Source organism: Parus major, chromosome 1A (assembly GCF_001522545.3).
Source record: "Parus major isolate Abel chromosome 1A, Parus_major1.1, whole genome shotgun sequence".
In the NCBI taxonomy this organism is placed as follows: domain Eukaryota; kingdom Metazoa; phylum Chordata; class Aves; order Passeriformes; family Paridae; genus Parus; species Parus major.
Genome location: NC_031773.1, coordinates 35,543,417 through 35,563,490, shown reverse-complemented (window position 1 = coordinate 35,563,490; position 20,074 = coordinate 35,543,417). Strand labels below are relative to the sequence as shown.

Below are 20,074 nucleotides of genomic sequence, written 5' to 3'. Positions count from 1 at the left end.
TCCCCATCTTTTCTTTGTGGAGAAGATTTTCAAGCTGTTTAAAAATATTTTAATGTATTCCTCTGAGTGGCCTTTATTTCTGCACTTCTTGCTTCTGGGGCTCTGACCAAGCTTTCCTTGAGCCAGATAGATTCCGGCTTCTTCAGTAACTGTGTAAGTAAATCTTCCTAAAATAGGTCACTTTAGGAAGAAAAATTTAAATATACTCTTATAATTCAGGAATTAACCAGGGAAGGGATGTGAATCCTCTTTTGAAGGAGAAGGCTGGCTCTTCAAAAACATAAATCTTTTTGAGTTTTGAGAAATGGTTTTCTACATCAGGACTATGACACTGTTGTTGCAAAATGAGTTAGAAGTATTGAGTAGAGATGCTAGAGAAGGTCACCTTACTTTTGTTAGCACTGAAAGAATATGACTTAAATATTGAAGATGTTAGTTACTCAGGGGGACAGAAGAAAATTGGAATCTTGGACTTCTGTCATTGCTGCCCTTTCTACTGATCCCAGCCTCTGTTGTGGAGAGCCTTGAAATGAATGTAAGGTTAGAAAGGTACTTATCTGTGGAGCTGATGTTGTTCTAAGGAGCACTGTCCCAGTTCTCATCTGCCATACAAGAGTATTAGAACTTCTGACCAAAAAACATCCATCCATTTGTTTTCAACCATCCAAAAATCAAATGTCAGAATTTCTGTTTTAGTGATGTTATAAGGCAGTACCACTGAATCTGACATCTTTATTTAAAAGTGATGTAAAACCATTTGAGTGTGTATTTTTTAGATTTAAAAACAGTAGAATTTGAAGAACTCAATGAAAATTAAGCCTGAATATGCCATCCTGTTTGCATTTTTTCTTAATTTGAAGCATCATGTCAAGAAGTTTGGGACATTATACTGGATAGGAACTAAAAAAATGGTGTTATCATTTAATAGACCAGCCAGAGGCTGTTATATTGATTACTCATTGTTTTAACATTCTGTTTTGGAGCAGAAGACAAGACCAGAAAATCTGATATCTGCCACAGACAGATCCAAACCCAAGCATGGCCAGTATGAATCAGGTATGAAGGAAGAATATAAGCAACATCCTCAGAGAACTGCAGAAAAGAAAAAAGACCACCTCCAGTGTCCAGACACTTCAATAAAGGTAGCTGGCAAAGTAGAAATTGCATTTTTAAATAGAAAATGTATATCATTATTTAAATACACTATTTAGAAAGGTTTTCACATGTATGTAATTAATTTAATGTTTTTATTGTAAGGAAATAAAAAACATGTAATTTAAGCATCTGATGTTGAGGAGGAAATAAACTGTTGGAAGGTTGTTTCAGTTGTTGCAGAGCAAGAAACTGAAGTGCTTTGAGAATTTATGTGTGGTTGTGTTCTCTGGTAAGGAAAATAACACTGGCCTTCCTAGTGCATCTCTAGCCTGAGCCTGAAGATTATCGTGATTGATAGGGAAGAACTTAAAGCCTATAAGAAGAGGAGAGACAGCAGGAAGATATTGGTTAAGTGTTATTTCCAAAACCAGAAATTCATTCAAGCTTCTTTATTTTATAAATCTAGAAGTATTTTAATTACTATTCTGTAAATTGGGACTGTATGTAGGACTTAAAATTTTAAGGAGAAATTAAAGATTTAATCTGTTCCTCAGAGAACTATTAACATTGAAAATGCAAAAGAATATGGGGTTTAAATATTGAAAGATACCTGTACTTTTTGCTTTGATATTGATGTTGTATAAGATTCTGTGCAGTTAGGCTGCAAGCTGTACTAGTTCTGCCAGGTTTATTTCATGTTTTTAAATTAAGGTGCAAGGAAGGGAAGATCAGTGGAGAGAAACTGGGAAACAAAGGGTTGAAAAAAGCCAGCTTTAATCTTGTGTGGAAGAGATGGCAGAGGAGAGTGGTTGAACAAGGAAAGATGCATCATTGTAGGTGTAAGGAAGCAGGAAACCTAAGTAAGCAACAGCTGTGAGGACTTGCTTGAGTGCTAGATTCTGCTGAGGATAGATGGCCATTTAAGAATCTTAATGGAAAGTTAAGTATGCAAATGTTGATGGAACATATTGTGCTCATTGCTTTTCAGAGAAAAGGTTTGTGATGAATAACAAGGAGTTTACCGAAATTACTTTGTTAACCTTCAATAGAATAAAAAGGGAAGGTTTTACAAAAGAAAGATTGTTTCACATATTGTAGATAGCTTTAAAAGAGCTTTCTCTTCATAGTTGTGCTTCTAGTGATCAGATAAAAGAGAAAGTGAAAAAACCTATTAAACATTCTGTGAATAAGTGGTGAATGAAAAAGAAGTTGAGGTATTTTGTGGTTTAGTTTTATGTTTGGTGGCAGGTAAGATTTTCTGTTCTGGAGATTTGTTATAGTTTGGTGTTTTTTGGGTTTTTTTTCCTAATGATTCCACTCTAAGTTTGGCACTCATAATCTGTTTTTCAAGAAGTGACTCCTTTATGCAAGCCCATTGAAAGGGTATTTACAGGAGCAGCCAAGTTAATCTGAAAATGGAGAAATAGATGGCAAATGTATGCTGGGAGAAAAAAATCGGGACTGGCTTTTTTTTCTGGTGATTTTGGATTCCAGAAAGATACTTGCTAAGTACTAGAAGCATGTGTGTTGATTCTTCTCACAGATTTTTATATAATGTCTATCAGAACAATTTTTTTGTGTTAGATATTAACACTACCTGGTTAGATGAATAAATCAAAATATTTCAACATGCTTGTTTTGATTGATTAGTGGAACTTGTAACAACTTACCTTTTCTGAAAAGAAGGTGCTCCTGGAGGAGATTGCTAACAAAACCCACTCTTTTGATTTCTTTCCTATGCTACCTCTGTAGCATAGGAAAGTTCTGTAAAAACTGAGTTCTGTAAAAACTTCCTGTATCCCTTTTTTTCATATTGTCCTAGTAGGAAATATTTCTGTAATACCCTGGGACTGGTTTACAAGTCTGTTAGAATCAGTAGCATGCTTTGGCTTTTCCCTGTCTAGGCTGTATTTGACTTCTTCACTGGTCACAAAGCTCTACAGTGAGCTTTGAGCTTTATGCCTAACAGCAAATCCTCTGCTTCCACTTGGTTGTTCCTGAGCAGAACAGAAAAATGATGAGTTCTTGTCTTCTCCTCAGAGATACTAAAGTCTGCTTCCTCTGACTTGCTGTGCTTTTTCACAAAGCTTGTAGGAACAAAGTATTTTTGAGATATTTAAATTTATTATTTATTTCAATATGAATGAAAACTGGTAATTATTCAAAAGATACAAATCTTGCTCTCTAGTCTTTCCTTATAAAATTCAGTTTCTGTAAAAAGCTAGGCTTAAAAAAATTCTCTTTTAATTAGCATGAAGTAGAAGAAGTAGACGTTTTAAAAAGTAAAGAAGAAAGTAGTACTTTTAAATAAATTGTTGAGGAAAACGTGTGTGGGTTTTTTAGTTTGTTTTTATTACATTTCATTATAAAAAAAATGTATTTTTGTGTAGGGTACACAGCTTGATGATGGACAAGATGATTTTGTAACTATTGATAAGAAAGCTCTCTTGCATCAATGCTATATAAACAAGCCGTATAAAATGCAGCACAACGTAAGGAAATCAGAAGCTGTAAGTATTTTGATTGGTGTTATCCTGCTAACCGCCTAGATGTGGAGGGTGGCTTCTCAGATGTTCAAGAGAATTCATGCCTTTGGGGATTTGGGTCTAGTATGTAATTGCACTCATTAAAATCATGTGAGTTTAAACTTTCTTTCAATGGTAGTTGAACTGAGCAATCCAATGAGCATTTTTAAAATCTTATCTGTAGTGCTTGTATTTTATGCGGTAATCTATATAAATGAGAACACAAATTATGAGTAATATATACAGATACATTCATACAAATAAAAATAACTAAGGTGGTTGAGTGAACCTAAGCATAATGTTACATTCAGTGTCAGAAGTTGGACTTCAATGATCTCTGAGGGTCTCTTCCAGCTCAGTATATTCTATTATTTCCTCTGATCTGTAGCTTTTAGCTGAGCCTGTATTCAGTGGTTCATGGATTCCATAATTCCATCAGCTAGTATTACACTGAGTCAGCAACAACTTTGGCTGTGTCTTCAAGCTCTAGGGATGGAGCTTCTACAGTGTCTCTAAGCAATATCTTCATGTGTCATGCTATTCTCTGTGTGAAGAAATTCCTTCTATTGTCCACACCAATCTTCCCTAGGCTCAGTGTGCAACCTTTACATCCCGTTATACTGTTGGCTTCTGTCAAAAAAAGTTTGGTTCTCTTAATTTTGTAACTTCTCTTCAGAATGCCTCATAGCTGCTGGTTCTGCAAACTAAACAAACCCAAGCTCCCTTAGCCTCTCCTTTCAATTGTTTTTGCTCTGATCTTTTGTCAGATCCTTTCTGAAGGAAGGAGGGAGCCCCGAAGTCTAGAAACTAGGATGGACTCACTAGCATGCAGAGAGGAGAATTAAAACTTTCCTTACGTGGATGTATCCAATACACTTGTTTAATTTCTTATATAAACATGAACTTTACTCTTATTGGGACTGAACAATAAGAGTCTTGCCCATTTGAAGCCAGGCCTTGAATCCAGCCAGGATCATTTACAGTGATGAAGAACAATTTGATATTGCATGATTCAGTATTTGCATATGCAGAGTGATAGCTTTTATAACTGTTTTTTGAAGGTATTGCTGAAAAGGGTTATGCATTCTAACTTTCTCATAGAATATTAAGTCATGAGAAATTTTATGACTTTTTAAAAATAAATAGTAATTTTAATTCATTTTATTTGCTTGTCACTGTGCACTGAATTTTGCACCATTGCAAGCATTTATTTGATTTCTAGTCTTATTGAAGTGAATGCAGATGTTGCTCTACTGAAGTCACTGTTAATTTTCATGATAAGAAAGTCTTTTGAGAAAGTACTTAAGCTTTTATTTTTAGAATAAATTTAAAAATCCATACTATCATCTAAAGTTAATGGAAAAAAGTCTTGAATTATCCCAAGAAAAAATACTTAATGCTAAAGCAAGTACTGTGAAAGCCCTGAGAAAGGGAGCAGTGCAGAACCACAAAACAGGAGACATTCTGTAGCTGCCATGCTTTAAAAGAAAGCCAGCAGGTGTCTGAGCAAGGTGTTACTGTGACCTTTAGAAGCCCTTTTGTTGTTATGAGTTAGCACTCATGGTTAGCACCAGCTGACTCTCTCTTTTGAGGACCATCTCAGGCTCTCCTAGGTCCAGCTTCTGATAGTGTTGGAATACTGGAAAAAACTGCCAGTAGTAACTGCCTGTGTATTAATTCCATTTTGTATATGTTGCCTCAATTGTTGGCATTTCATTTTAAGGTACTTGAAAATTTTGCTTAAGGATACACAATGTTAATATGTCCTTTTACTGTAATCATTACCAAAAAGTCAAATGTTAAAGTAGAACTTCTCTTGATTTTTCTGTAATTTGGGATGAAAGTTCACCAGTGGGGTTTTGCCGGGCTCCATTTTAGGCCCTGTACTCTTCAATACCTTCATAAATAATTGGACACAGGACTGGGATACTGAGCAAATTCACAGATAATACAAAACTGGGAGGAGCTGCTGACTCCCTGGAAGGCAGGAGGGCCCTGCACAGAGACCTTGGCACACCAGAGGGCTGGGCAATCACCAAACACATGAAGTTGAACACTGAAAAGTGATGGATTCTGCTCCTGGGACAGGACAGCCCTGGATGGACAGACAGACTGGGGAATGAGAGGCCAGAGAGCAGTGCCAGGGAAAAGGACCTGGGGGTCCTGGAACCTGAAAGTTGAGCCTGAGCCAGCAGTGCCCTGGCAGCCAGGAGGGTCAACCCTGTCCTGGGGACATCAGGCACAGCATGGCCAGCTGGGCAAGGGAGGGGATTGTCCTGCTCTGCTCTGAGCTGGGGCAGCCTCTCCTCGAGTGCTGGGGACAGGTTTGAGTGCCACAATATCAGAAAGATATTAAAATACTGGAGAGCGTCCAAAGGAGGGCAACTAAGATGGTGAAGGGTCCTGAGGAGAAGCTGTATGAGGAACAAATGATGTCTTGGTCTGTTCAGCTTGATGGAGACTCAGGAGTGACCTCAGTGTGGTCTTCAACGTCCTCATGCGGGGAAGAGTAGCGACAGGTACTAATCTCTTCACTCTTGTGACCAGTGACAGGACCTGAGGAAATGGCTTGAAGTTGTGTCAGGGGAGGTTTAGGCTGGATATCAAGAAAAGATTCTTCACCCAGAGTGTGGCTGGGCACTGGAACAGGCTCCCCAGGGAAGTGGTCACAGCACCAAACCTGACAGTTCAAGAAGTGTTTGGACAATGCTCTTGGGCACATGGTGTGACTCAGGAATGGTTCTGTGCAGGGCTAGGAGTTGGACTTGATGTTCTTTGTAGGCCCCTTCCAGTTCAGTTTGTTCTGTGATTTTGTGATTCACAGAAGAGTCCACTGCCAATATATGTCATATATAACCTCTGAAGAAGGTTGGTTTTCCCTGAATGCTTCCCTGAATATTTAGAGAACAGCAGTTACTACTTTTTTATCACTGAGAGCTGCTGCAAGTTCAATGTTTGCCTCGGCCCTCCACATTTTTGTAATTTCATAGTAGAGCTTTTGTCTAAGAGCAGAATGGAAGATGTTTCATGAAAGATTACATGCAGTAACCTAATATTCAGTTGAAGTTTAAGGTGTAAGATTTTTTCTAAATCAGATTCTAACTGGTCTGGATCTATAAGCCAGGGTCCATGGAATATATTATAACAAATACTGCTCTATACTGTCACTGTGTCCTCTTTTACATCATTCTTTTTCATAAATCTGTTGCAACAGTTAATGGGTAAAGAATGAATAATTCAGAATAAAGCACCGTGTATTTCTTACAGGTGTAAAAATGAAACATGAAAGCAAACTGAAAAATCCTCTGTCTTATAATTCCAAAATCTTCTAAGGCTTAAAATCAGTTTGGAATAACCAACCGCTGGTTTGGTGTTGCATTAGTTATTTGGGTTTTTTTGATTTGTTTTTCTTTGTATTCACTAGTGCCAGTCAGTATTTATTTGAAGATTGTGAATTCTACCCATAACATCTCTAATTTATTTGTTTGTTTGTTTGTTATTTATTATTTTAAAATTATTTTTATTTTATAGGCACCTGGAAACTTTTCATTTCTTCATTCACACAAAGGCTGGATTTCTCTAGAATTTGCTTTACACACAATACCAATTAGAAAAAAATCTTAATTAGTTAGTTTCAGGATATCTAAAAAATATAAGCATAAACCCCCTTAGTAACAATAATCTCTATTTTCTAATATATAAAATTATTTGTTTTTTAATAAAAGACAAATTTAAATTTGTAAAAAAGTTCAGAAATGTGGAAGTTAAAAAGAGGTGTTGAGGCTTGGTTATTACTGGTGGCCTCCATATTCTCCTGGGCTATCCCCTTTTGGATGGAACCTGCTTTGGTTTCTCTCTGTGTAACAGGTTATGGTCAGTGCCTGCACACATTACAGTGAAAGGCACAAGGTTATGGTTCAGTGTTACTCTAAGAAAAATAATAATAAGATCATGTTAAATCCCCTTTTCCCTTTAGGATGATATTTCCTGAAAGGTTTTTCAGATTGACCTGTCTCAGCAGAAAATTATTGTGGCATGCAGGAAAGAAAATTCTTGCAATTGAGACTAAGTCTTAAAAGAATTTTTTTGACTAAAATTGCTGGAGGTAAAGTTTTATTCTCTTAGTTGGAATCTCTGTCACCCATAAAAACTGGAACAATGTGAGTCTCCTCAGTCTCCTATTGTACTTACAAAATGTATTGGAAACAATACAGAAATAAGGATTTAGCCTGTCAACCTAAATACTAGAAGTCTCCTATTTATTACAACTAATATGCATAGATAAATTGAGTGTGTACTAGAGAATATTATATGTCTATTTTTTATGCAAATAGAACCCTAACCCTATTAAAAATGTAAAAAAATATTAATTGTGGCATGGGTAAGTTTGTGACCTCTAAATGCTGTCTTAAAGGGTAACTTATTATTTGAAGTGCCTATTGTTATATATTTCATTTGTTCTCAGCCAGTTTTTCATTGCAGGAGGATGTTGCTGCAGAGAGGAGAAAACAGGCTGTTGTAGAACAAGTTATGGTGGATCAATTATGTAGGTAAATGAATTTATAATGTAAAATTTCAATTTTCCCTACAGAAGAATTTAGATCTGTTAGTGGCTGGCTTAAGAGGTGTTTTGATCATCTTATGAAGTCTAATGTAATAGTATTATTTGCAAAAATTCTTTAAATGGAAAGTCTTTTTAATACTATTTAAACTATCAGTTTAAAGTGCCATGTGTATGTTATTTTTTTTTTTCTGGAAATAATTTTTAATTTTATACTTTAATATATTTTAATGTCTTTACAATAGCACTAGCTCTTGAAAGTAGCCCTCTTGCACCTCAAGAAAATATATGGATGCCTGATGTTATAAATTACACATCCTCAATATTTATTGTCCTTTCTAAAAATCTTAGCTTTAGTACTATTTATTAATTCTTAATTAATACTGACACAGCACCTTTCAGGCATAAAGAATTATTATACCAGTGCTGGGCATGTAGAAAATAAAAGGCACTATTATAAGTTGAGGTTGTACAGTAAGATCTCCTGCCTTCATTGCTGTCCCTTTAGCTTCAAGAAAGCATCACTTCTGTGCAGAAAGATCCCTCTATTTTAAGCATGCTTTAATAATTCAGGGCTTTATGCAAGCTGTCTGGTTATGACAGTATAAGATGCAAGCTTGTTTAATATAGTTTCATGTTATTTTACACTTCCTAAAAATTATCTGTGGGTATGGCTAGATTATTTTGCATTCTGTGCATAGTTTACAATCTCTGGAGTCATCTGCAGTGGTGTTCCAGCCCATCAAATCCTAGGATTTTGAGGCTGAAGTGTTGTTGCAGTTCACCATTTTAGTTTTACTTTGTTTCTGTTACAATGACTGTTTAAATGACCTATATTGTTTAAAAGTCTATTAACACTTTTACACTCTTTAAAAGCTGACAATACAAGAAGGCTGCCTGAGGGAAATAAGACTGTCATGAAACACAATGTTAAATTCCAATTTTAATCCTCATTTAGCAGGATTAAAATTATGGAACTATACAGGGTAGAAACCCCTGGTTCTCAGATAAGTGCTGTGCCTGTGTCATATACCTTTAAAGATTATTACAGAGATGATCTTAAAAATATGCTGGTTATGTTGAAGTGTTTCAGTACTACTGGTGTTGCATTAAATGAACAGCTTTGTGCATCTTGGATCATGGATGCCCATTCTGTGTTTAACCTTCTTCTGCTGCTTTGCCTTATTTTTTGCATGTATTCCTTCTTCTACTCTGAAACCTTCTGTTGATAATGTCAAAACAATATTCAGTAGTGCTGCAGCTGCATCAAGTTTTAATTTAAAAAATCTCTCTGTTTATATTCCAAATATAACTCTGCCTGTACTTCCAAACAAATTGGTATCAGATATCAGGATGTTGATCAGAAAAGATTAGTTCAAAACTGTTGCATGAAAAAAAAGCTATTTAAAGAAATACAAAGGTGTTTTGAATATTTTTTTTAGTAGGCAAATCTTGCAGTTAAATCAGTGTAACTGATGTGTACAAAGATGTATCTGTATAGATCAGAGAGCAAGTTTAGAAAACTATAATAGCCATACAAAATTATTATTTCCCTTCTAATAACCATTTCAATAGCATAACAAGCATCTCATTTATTTTTAAAGGGTCTCTTCTTTTGTTTACTTGTTGAACTGATACAGAGAATATCAAAATGTTCAAAACCCAGTTCATCTATTTTTTTTCTGCTTGTTGGAACGTTGAAATCCTCTCAGCTGTGTAGTTAGCACTTTGAGGAAGGAAGTGCCAATGTTTTTATTGAATGACACATTGAATGGGACTCTGAGCAACCTGGTCCAGTGAAAGGTGTCCTGCCCACAGCATGGGGGTTGGAGCTAGATGATCTTTATATTGCCTTCCAGCCTGGGCTGTTCTATGGTTCTGAGGTGATGTCACTGGCCAGTGCTAGTAGCTGATATCACTGATACTGGAGGGAGCAGTGGTTAAAGAACATCACTGATGGAATATTTACAGAAATAGTGGAAATGATGAAAAACCCCACAAGCCTTCATAATAATAAGATTTATTTTATATAAAGACACATAAAGCATACTTTAAATAATATGTATCTGCATACAACATTGCTATGTAGCAGTGCACTGCCAGAATATTAATGCATATGTTTGATTTTAAGAAATAGATTTAAGAATTTGTAAAAGCAAACAAAAAAGTAGGCCCACAAATTTATGCAAGCTTAATGGATAACTCCAAGATTGTATTACTGTTTTATTCTTGGGTATTTTCTTTCCTGCATTAAAATATATAAGACCTGAAATTCAGCTATACAAATAGTCAGAGGGCTTCTCCTTGCTTTTTGTGGTCAGAGCTGTCATAAGTGATCCAGAGCAGTCCACACGTTCTGATGCTTGCAAGGAAGCTCAAGGACTTCTGGGAGCTGGCATAGCACCGACACGTTTTAGAAAAAGGACACTCCATGAAACCAAGTAAGTTTATAAAAATAAATTTTCTGCTGTATATATTTTTGTTTAGCTCTGTGAATTCTGTTTGCCTTTGCAGATGTTCTGTTTTTGGCTTGAATCCACAAGCTTCATGCAAGGCCTTTTTTGTAGCTTTCCTGTGCTTGATATTGCCTAGTGAGATAATAGGGACCTTTTTATATGAATTCTCTGTGTATTATGTTTGATCCATAGAATTTATAAAACCTGTGAGAACACTGTTAAGCTTGTATTGATATTATTCATTACAAGGATTTGCCAGCCTTTTCCAAGTGGTTGGGTGCTTGCAATCCTGTCAGTACACTTTTAGAGATTCCTATCCTTAGGTGCATAAATTGCATAAATATGCATCTGTAAATGCTAATGTAGATCTTCACAATATAATCATACTTTTCTTGCATGTTTTGATTTCTGCTGCAATAATTAACCCTATTGGCATTTAAATGACGTTCCTGGACTATCAGCATTGAACTAGTTGCTCCAAGGACTTAAAAAAACCTGAGGAAACACTGTGACACATAAAATTAAATTAATCTGCAGGTCTTGAGTTTTGTTCTGTTAATTTTTCTCAACATTCAGACAAGCATTTCTGCTTTGGGCATTTTAACATCCTGCTCTAAAGTCTTTCTCATCAAATGTCATCTTTGTATTCTTAAAAAGAGGAAAAAAGGCAACAAAACCAGTCTCAATTTCTTACAACCATAACATAGACAAATCTCCGTTTCTGGAACTAGTTACAGGGCCAATATAAAATATTTAGGTGGGTACAAAAGCCCCAACCTAGGTATTTTTGCAACAGAACACATTGGTTCATGGAAGTATGGTGAGTGGTAGAGATAAAGGTTAATTCTCTATATAAGTGTATGTAAACAGAATTTCCCATTCATATCTATGTTCTCTGTGAATGTACTCTCATGTTATATAATAACAGAGCACTTTACAGCTCTGAGTTGCTTTCTAATTCAACTACAAAGGATCATCTCCTCAGCCAGTTGCCAAGGATACCGTATTTCATGGTTTCAGCTGTTTGGAAATGGTTGAGTTTTATGTAACATTTATCTGTGGGCATATAGGTATCATTAACATGCTGCATTATTTTCACAGAGTAAGGACCAAATCAGGACTAACTGAGAACATGCTTTCCAACAAGCTACGCTTTGATAGTAGGATTATATCGAGGTAATCACAAATTTTGTGAAGCTTTTCAGTGCTCAGAATTTGTGAATGAGGATTACTCTCTTGAACTCATTAATTGCACTGAACGTTTCTGCTCCTTGTGCTGAAGAAAAAAAGTACGTGTGGATGTCCATGTATACTAAAAATTTTGACATAAGTAATGGATAGTGGCTTTACAGTCCCACTGTACAATGTTAAGATCCGTAAGCAATGTTATGTTACCATCATACCCATAGCTCTATTCAGGACAGTTACCACAGGGACTGTGTAAAATAGTGCTTTTAGCTGTTGCATCTCAGTCGATTAAAATTATTTTAGCCTTATCTAAGATGTGGCAACTGCTATAAGTAGTAATGGCTTTGCAACTTGTTCATAGCTCCTTATGTATTAAACTTTAGAATGTCTTTACACTATTCTGATTTGAGTAGTGGTAGCATAAACATATTTTTCAGTTTTGAAAGTGATGCTTTTCTGCAGCTGTGAGCTGTATACTTGTTAGACATAGCTGGGTATTCAGCAACATACTTTCATATACCTCAATGAATGCAGTAGTCCTGGTGTATGTAATCCTTTAGTTAATCAGTGAAAATTATATTGGCATACTAAAATACGAAGCCTTGAGAGGTGTTTTTAGCATTATGGAGAATAGAATATTGAATTAAAATATGTGACCAAATGCACAAGCTGAATTTCATGGTGGGTTAGAGAAAAAAGTCAAAGAGCTCTTTAAAAAAATAAATTTTACATTCAACATTGGAAATAAATTGAATACTGAGAGCAGGCTTGAGGAGAAGAACTTGGGGGTGCTGATCAATGAGAAGCAGTGTGCTTCTTGCACACTTGATCTGGCAGTGTGCGCTTGAGCCCAGGAAACCACCCATGTCTTGGGCTGTGCCAAAAGAAATGTGGGCAGCAGGGCGAGAGAGAGGATTCTACTGTTCTTCCTCTCTCCCATCAGACCCCACCTGCAGTGCTGTGTCCATCTCTGGGATCCCCAGCATGAGAAGGACCTGTTGGAGTGATCCACAGGAAAGTCAAATATAATCAGAGGGATGGAGCACCTGTCTTATGAAGATAGGTTGAGAGAGTTGAATTGTCCAGTCAGGAAAAGGGAAGCCTCCAGGGAGACCCTCTTGCAGCCTTCCAGTCCCTACAGGGAGGCTGCAGGAAAGATGGAGAGGGACTTTTTTAAAGGGTGTGTAGTAACAGGACAAGGGGGAATGGCTTCAAACTAAAAGCAGGCAGGTTTGGATTAGATAACAGGAAGAAATTCTTTACTGTGAGGCTGGTGAGGCTCTGGAACAGATTGCACAGAGAAGCTGTGGATACCCCATTCCTGCAGGCATTCAAGGCCAATCTGGATGGAGCTCTGAGCAGAGGGGTCTAGTGAAAGGTGTCCTGGCCCACACCAGGGGTTTTGGAACTAGATGATCTTTAAGGTCTCTTCCAAATCAAACCATTCTGATTCCTAAATAAATGTTACTTATTTTTGGGTTGAATTGGATTCATATTGATGAAAAAAATAAAGGTGCTTTTCAATTTTCCTTCTAGAAATGGTCACGATGCTTGTAGGGAGTTGATTGGATTTTTTTTTGCATGTGACAAATCCCTTACTGTGTATGAATATCGTCAGTTTGGAAAAAACAGGTAGGAGTAATTACTTTTTTAAAGGGTTTTATAAAACATTTCACTGTATCTAAGAAGCTTAAATAAATTTAATTGTTTTAGTACTAGTTTTGAATTATTTCACAGGACAAATGCCTTGCCTTTCATTCAGAAGGGAGTTTATCAACATCAGCGTGGACAAAGAAAGGGAAAATCTTATGATCTTAGTGACTTCTACATTGTAAGTATTCTTCTGCTGAATATCTTTTTTTGGAGGCAATATTTGAATATTTGAGTTATAAATTGTGATCTAGACTTCTTTTCGTCTGAGAAGACTAAAAGTCTTCTCCTTGAATTAAAGCTTCTCAGAAGTCTGGGTTGTTTTGTTGTCCCACGTTTTAGAAGTAGCCAATTTAGGTTTCAGATTAAGCTGTAGCTTGCAGTTTTCCCCCTAGAGGGCACAAGACTGCTGACAGTGTGGACCTTTTTTGGACGAAATGATCCACTCGGCAAGGGGAGTCCTGAAGAGGAAGTAGACCAAAGTACTTGTTAAAAGTAAATAGTCTTTGCAAGGTCTGCTGGCATTTTAAACTCGAAGCAATGATTAAATATTTATTAAATGAAGAAATTGCAGATTAATTGTTTTTAGCCCACAGTTTGAAATGTAAACAACCAGATGTTTAGAGCAAGTGTATGAAACAATGTTAAACTTTGTCTACCAGCTAATCTGATGACTGACTAAAAATCATATAGCACCTTCTGTACTGCTCTACTTCTGTAGTGGGTGAAGTGTTCATGGTTTATAAATACTTGAGCAAGTTTTCAAGTACAGGCTGTTTTCACCAAATTCTTCACGTGCTCTTCCTTCAAATCTGAAGTTTAGAGGGAAAACTGTGATTGTAGAAAGCAAAAGAAGTCGACATTTGTTTTTAGTGCGTTTTGTCTAATCATCTGCCTATCCTAACTGTTTACACAGCCACCTAAGAATTTCAAAGATGAAATAGATGAGTTTATGATATGGAAGATAAAGCTACTTGTTGGGATTTTAATATTTTATTGTCATGTGTATTTTTGCAGCCTGCAGATGGAAATGTGTTCTGAGTAAGGGTTCATCATAAAGTCATCCTGAAAGTGCACTGCATCGAGTTCAGTAACTCTTTGGGATGATGCTGTGTCTGTGAATCTCCATATCTGCAATCTTGCTTTCTGGGCTGACATTAAGATATGCAGATCTCTCACAAAGTCCAAGTGCTTGAGACCCCTGCACAATATCAGTGTCTCTGTCTCCTCCCAAATTCATGAGTTTTGGAGACTTTATAAACCAAGACTGTCCAGATATTACAGTCAGAGCTACTGCATTTTTTTTATTCTTCTCAGCATTCTTTGCTTTTAGTTTCCTGCTTTTCTTTCTTTCCCTTTCCCCTCTATTTACAAAACACACAACCTATTTTTAAATCATTGTGTGCTTTATCAACAGGGAGCCAATCTGACTTTCCGAAGTGTTGATCATAACCTTCCAGAAAGTGTTAAGCAGAACCCCGTCTTCACCCTTCGTGTGATAAGTATTGATGAAGCAGCTATGGATAACCTAAAGTAACTACTAACTACTAACTACTACTACTACTACTACTACTGCTAACTACTTTTCAAATTACGTTACCTTCCTTAAGCAAAAATAAAAAAAATTAAGCTCCTAATACATAATTACTTACACTGCTAAAAACAGAATCCATATTTAGGCTGTTCATAAGAGAAATTAGTAATAGATGTTAGAGGATTTTGCCTAATTCTGTAACTTCCTCAAATGGTAAGAAGTAATTTTAAAGTAAGAATTGAAATGTGAAGCTGTTCTATTTTCTTTGCTTAAGGTCACATGTTTTTATATGCAAATCATATACCTCCTGTGTTTCAGTTTGTGCCCATTGCCTCTTGTCAACAGGCACCACTGAGCAGAGCCTGTCACAGTTTTCTTTACTCATTCCTGTCAGGTATTTATATATACTTGAGGGTAAGATCACTCAAGGCTTCTATTCTCCAGGCTAAACAGTTCCAGCTCTCCCAGCCTCTCCTCATTTATCTTATACTTTGATCCCTTCCTGATTAGGAAAAGACTAATTTTAATCTCAATTAAATACGCTCAGTATGTTAGGACTACTTTGTTAGCAGAACTTGACTATTATTTTCTTTCTGCAAGTGTTTAGACACATGAAGCTTGTAATGTGAAGCTCAGATATGGTAATATTCACTTAAAGTCCCTTTAGACTGAAAGCTTTGCAAAGGAGCCATAGTAAGCTAACAGTGCATAGAACAGTAAATTCGAATTTAATTGGTTCTAGAACTGTATAGTTGTATGATGCTTACTGCTAATTGTTCCCTCTTGGCAAAGTTTCAGTGAAATAAAACACAATATAGTTTAATTTCAGATAGTTTATGTAAGACATTTTACATCTCAGAAACCTATCATTCAAGTAAACAGCTTCTTCTTTCATTTGTTGCTGATCTTATACCTGTGAAATTTGGAGTTGAACCAGTGTTATCTGTGAATAGAAGAACCAAAAAGAAGACCTGCTCAATGCGTTGTAATTTTGGATTTTGTGCTATCTGTGTGGAATAGATTATTTCCTTTTTTATACTCCCTCTGTATTCTTTTCATTAGTGACTAAATTTCAGTCTATCTTTTTCTTCTCTATGAGGATGTTATTGAGCTCTCTATTCTCTGGTGCAAAATGCTTGAATTGAGTCCTCTTACCTTCATTACTCTACTGACAGAAAATCCTGTTCAGCTACAGTCCAAAAGGTCTACTGAAGGTTCCAGGAGCAGCTATGCCCTTCTGTCACAAACAATGAATCGTTTGGTTTACATGTGTTCTAGAGGGGAGTACATTGTCCTCTGCAGGTGCTTCTTGACTTTCCAGTTTAGGTGATCTGGTGTAGGTAAGCTTTTAGGGACTTCATAATGAGGGGTACCCAGAATGGAGATGAAGAGTCCTACTAGATAACAGAGAGATAAGTCTTTGGCCTCAGAAAGCAGGAGTATGTCATGGCAAAACACTGGTGAGCAAGCAGTTTTCCATTTTTTTTTAATATTCTGATTAAAATAATTGTAAGACTTTTTTGGTTTATTTTTTTTTCCTTCCAGTAGGTTCTTCTGCAATTTTAACAACCTTTATAGTAATTTCTGTTGAAGACTTGTGGGAAGCCCTTCTCAGAAGGGAGCTTAGCAGAAATAAACCCACAAAATTTAACCATAATTTCTAGATATACTTTTGGTCTACACCTTTGCTATTTGTGTTCTAAAGACAGATTTGAACAGTATTTCATGTTATTTTCCTGCTGGTGATTAAATGTGGTTGCTTTAACAAACTCTTCCAGTGGTATGAGATTAAGATTGAACTAAATTTCTTGAGATTTTATGCATGGGAAGAATTATCCATGGTTAATGAATTAGTAGAGGAAATGCCAGTTAATACTGTTAGAAAAGAATTTCTGCATATCTGCAGCTAGTCAGCAAGGACTTTTGTGAAGGCACTCTCAAACTCAAGCTATTGGATATTGTGCTTATTAGGGTCATATATGAATTAGAGTTGAATATGTTGGGATTTTTTACTTCACCTGTTTTGAATATAGTTACATTACATGTAATTTCACCAATCAGTATTAATTTTGACTTCTTTAGAGCTTCTTCTGTGGAACTCAAGGAAGAGTGTTCAAGGCAAGTGGTTGATGACAGCAAAGTTTTCAAGAAGATTCAAGGTTTGTATCTACCAGAACCCATTTAATTTTAATACCTGTATCTCTGTCTTTACAGCTCAATGCAATGAACAATAGAGATGTTACGAAGATTTTGTGTAAATTAAATTAAACGAAAGTTAGATATTTATCAGAATATTATTAGAATCTGTTACCAGCACAAATCACTCATAAAAGCTTTCTCCTATCTCTTCAAATAAACAGTCTGGGTAAAGATTGTGCAGAATGTAAAGAGTAATTATGAATGTAATGAATAAAATGTTAATCTCTGTGTTGACCTAATCCCTGAAAAAATAACACTGATGCTATGTTACACTGTCATTAAATTTGCTTTAGGCCAAGTGTACAAACACCATCTCATTTCTTCCATCAATTTTGTGCTAGATACTTCTTTTGGCCATTGCTTCTATACACTGATAAGTTGCATTTTGATATTCTCTATTATTTTGCTTTTTAAAAATTTTGAGTATAATTGTGCAGTGTAGTCTGGAATATATAAATAAATTCTACCATGTTCCTATCTACAGTCTTTAGGACAAAGGCATAGCTTTTTGGTGAAGATTATGGAAAGACATTTGTACAGTGCTGTGTATTATTTTTGTAACCTTGTCAATAAAAATGGTTGATCTGAGCAGCTCACAGCTTGTAAAATATCCCCTGATTACTGTCATTAACCTGCTTTAAGTAGGCACTCTTTGGTCACTAGAATCTGCTTGGACATTGACTTTTACAAAAGAATTGTTGGAATAATAATTAGGGTTATTAGGGTTATTTTTTAATCTTCCATTTTCCCCTTGCATAACTGACACAAGCTGACTTTTCAGTTATCTGACTACATCTAAGGTTTGCTGGTGTTCCCTGGAGGAATGCTGTGTGTGTATTCTTCAAGGCCCCTTTTAACATATGTCTGAGTTTCAGCATCACTGGAAAAAATTTCCTGCTTTCACCTGGCCCCTATTTGTCTTTAAAATTGTAGATACAACTAATTTGAAGGTAATAGCATGAGACTTCTGTTAACAAAGCTGAGAAACTCAGACATCCCTAAGTGCAATTGCTAGTTGAAGACTTTCATAAATCTTACCAGAGAAATTGCGTATAATTTGGGAATGATTTTGCCAAATTGGTCATTTTTGTTCTTGTTTCTACTTGCACTTAACAAGTTTGTAGAAGAAAGAAACAACTCTGTGTCTCATGATAGAATTTTTGTATTGTTCTGAAGTAGTTGTTCCAAAGCTACTTTGTATGTAAATCATGGCATGTAATCCGTTCTCACGGAAGCAGGCAGTTTTACAGTCTTAACATATAGAGGGCAATAGCCATTTCTCTTTTCCTTATGTAGTCTCTTTGAAAAAAGTTTGTTAGATACTGCTTGTTAGACATACTTCATATGACTTCCACTCAAATGTTAAATAACTGATGGTTTCCTTTTGGACGGGCATTCTTTCGTCAAAGACAAGGGAGCCCCAATGCACGGGTATGTCTTTCTAACAAGCACCATCATATGTAGACATGGTGTTCTTTACTTCTATATTGTCTCCATAGCAAGTGGACAACTTCAGGTAAATGTTGTATCCTTGATTTCTCAAAATCCTCAGGTATATTCAGAGAATCACTAAGTAAAAGAGGAGTTCGGGTTATAACAGGCTTAGGAAAGTATTTCCGACAAATAGACAAGAACAGAAATGGCTTTCTTTCTCAAGCAACCTTGAAAGAAGCTCTAAAAGTATTCCATTTGGAAATACCTGAAGGGGTGAGTCTAGCTGAAACTGTAAACATGGGTATTATCTTTCTTAATTTATGTAATTGCTGCTTTTCTTTGCTTAAATCTATAGTTTAATGCCTGGGTTGTGCATGTTTTCCTTTGGTGGTTTTTTAATTTCCCTTATAGTATGTTGGCATTTCTGCATTCAGTTCTATGTGAAGTTCTTCAAAATAAAAAATAATATATTTAAAAACATGCAATCTTTTCACATCATGACATGAAGAAGCAAGTGTGATTGCAACCCATTTTTTCTCTGTAGGCTTTAAAATGATAATTTAGTTTATGCTCTTTACTTAGGTTATTTTTCTTTGTTTTGTATATTTTGTTGTAAAAGTAGCTCACAGCTATCAGAACTGTGAATAACATGAATTATGGTCATCAGTGACCACTGATGACATGTATTATTTTTACAAATCTTTTAGTGAGTTTGGATCTAAAGGTTTGGGGGTTTTTGTGAGAATACTGTAACTTTCCATTATAGCAATTGGCGTATTTCAGGATATAGTGAAGAACTTTGGAAAAATATTTTTAAATTGCAGGACTTTGAATCCTTATGGCTTATTCTTGATGATAGCAAGAGTGATAAGGTCGACTATGGAGAATTCATCCATACCATCTTTGGAGAAATGAATGAATATAGGAAAGCATTTGTAAGAAAAGTAAGTTTTATTGCAGATATTTAAGTGTAAATATTATGTGGTCTAACTTTGGAGTTAGTTACTCATCATATTCTAGTTGTTGAGTTTTGTTATTATTTTTCTTAAGTTCTGTACCTGGAAATTTACTTCTTAAAGCTTCAGTTCAGTTTAACAACAGAAAGGTAAATTAGTGGACTGTTAAAATATTTCATTTTAAATTCTAGGAATAATTCCTTTATTATTTTGAGTTTTCATGCATATGTGCTGTTCTTACAGTTCAGTCCAGAGTATAAAGCATCTGACACCTTTAGATGATCTCTTCCAAAAGTCTGTTTCCTTAGTTTTGCAAAATTAGACAAATTTTGGCAGATCTGCATGAGTAGGCTTTCTTCCTGCAGTGTCTGAAATAGGAGGCATTAATACTTGTCTCCTTTGAGACCTACAGTAAGAGTCATATTTGTGAGACATGTTAGGTGTGAAATGCAACTTGTTATTTGTCTGTAATATAA

The 20,074-nt window shown here is 35.8% G+C and overlaps 1 protein-coding gene across 8 annotated transcripts in view; it reads left to right on the top strand.

Annotated features, from left to right (window-relative positions):
- CAPS2 (calcyphosine 2) overlaps positions 1–20,074 on the top strand; it is a 29,782-nt gene that overhangs the window by 7,208 nt on the left and 2,500 nt on the right. For 5 of the 8 annotated variants that reach the window (XM_015629150.2, XM_015629149.2, XM_015629147.2 and 2 more), the window contains 11 exons: positions 987–1,142; positions 3,486–3,605; positions 8,103–8,170; positions 10,503–10,622; positions 11,739–11,813; positions 13,362–13,457; positions 13,545–13,656; positions 14,893–15,008; positions 17,092–17,168; positions 18,761–18,915; positions 19,467–19,586. In XM_015629150.2, the coding sequence (XP_015484636.1) occupies positions 987–1,142; positions 3,486–3,605; positions 8,103–8,170; positions 10,503–10,622; positions 11,739–11,813; positions 13,362–13,457; positions 13,545–13,656; positions 14,893–15,008; positions 17,092–17,168; positions 18,761–18,915; positions 19,467–19,586 (1,215 nt within the window). Of the gene's footprint in view, positions 1–25; positions 154–986; positions 1,143–3,485; positions 3,606–8,102; positions 8,171–10,502; positions 10,623–11,738; positions 11,814–13,361; positions 13,458–13,544; positions 13,657–14,892; positions 15,009–17,091; positions 17,169–18,760; positions 18,916–19,466; positions 19,587–20,074 lie in introns of all 8 variants that reach the window. The other 3 variants (XM_015629155.3, XM_015629152.2, XM_015629153.2) reach the window with 3 other exon arrangements.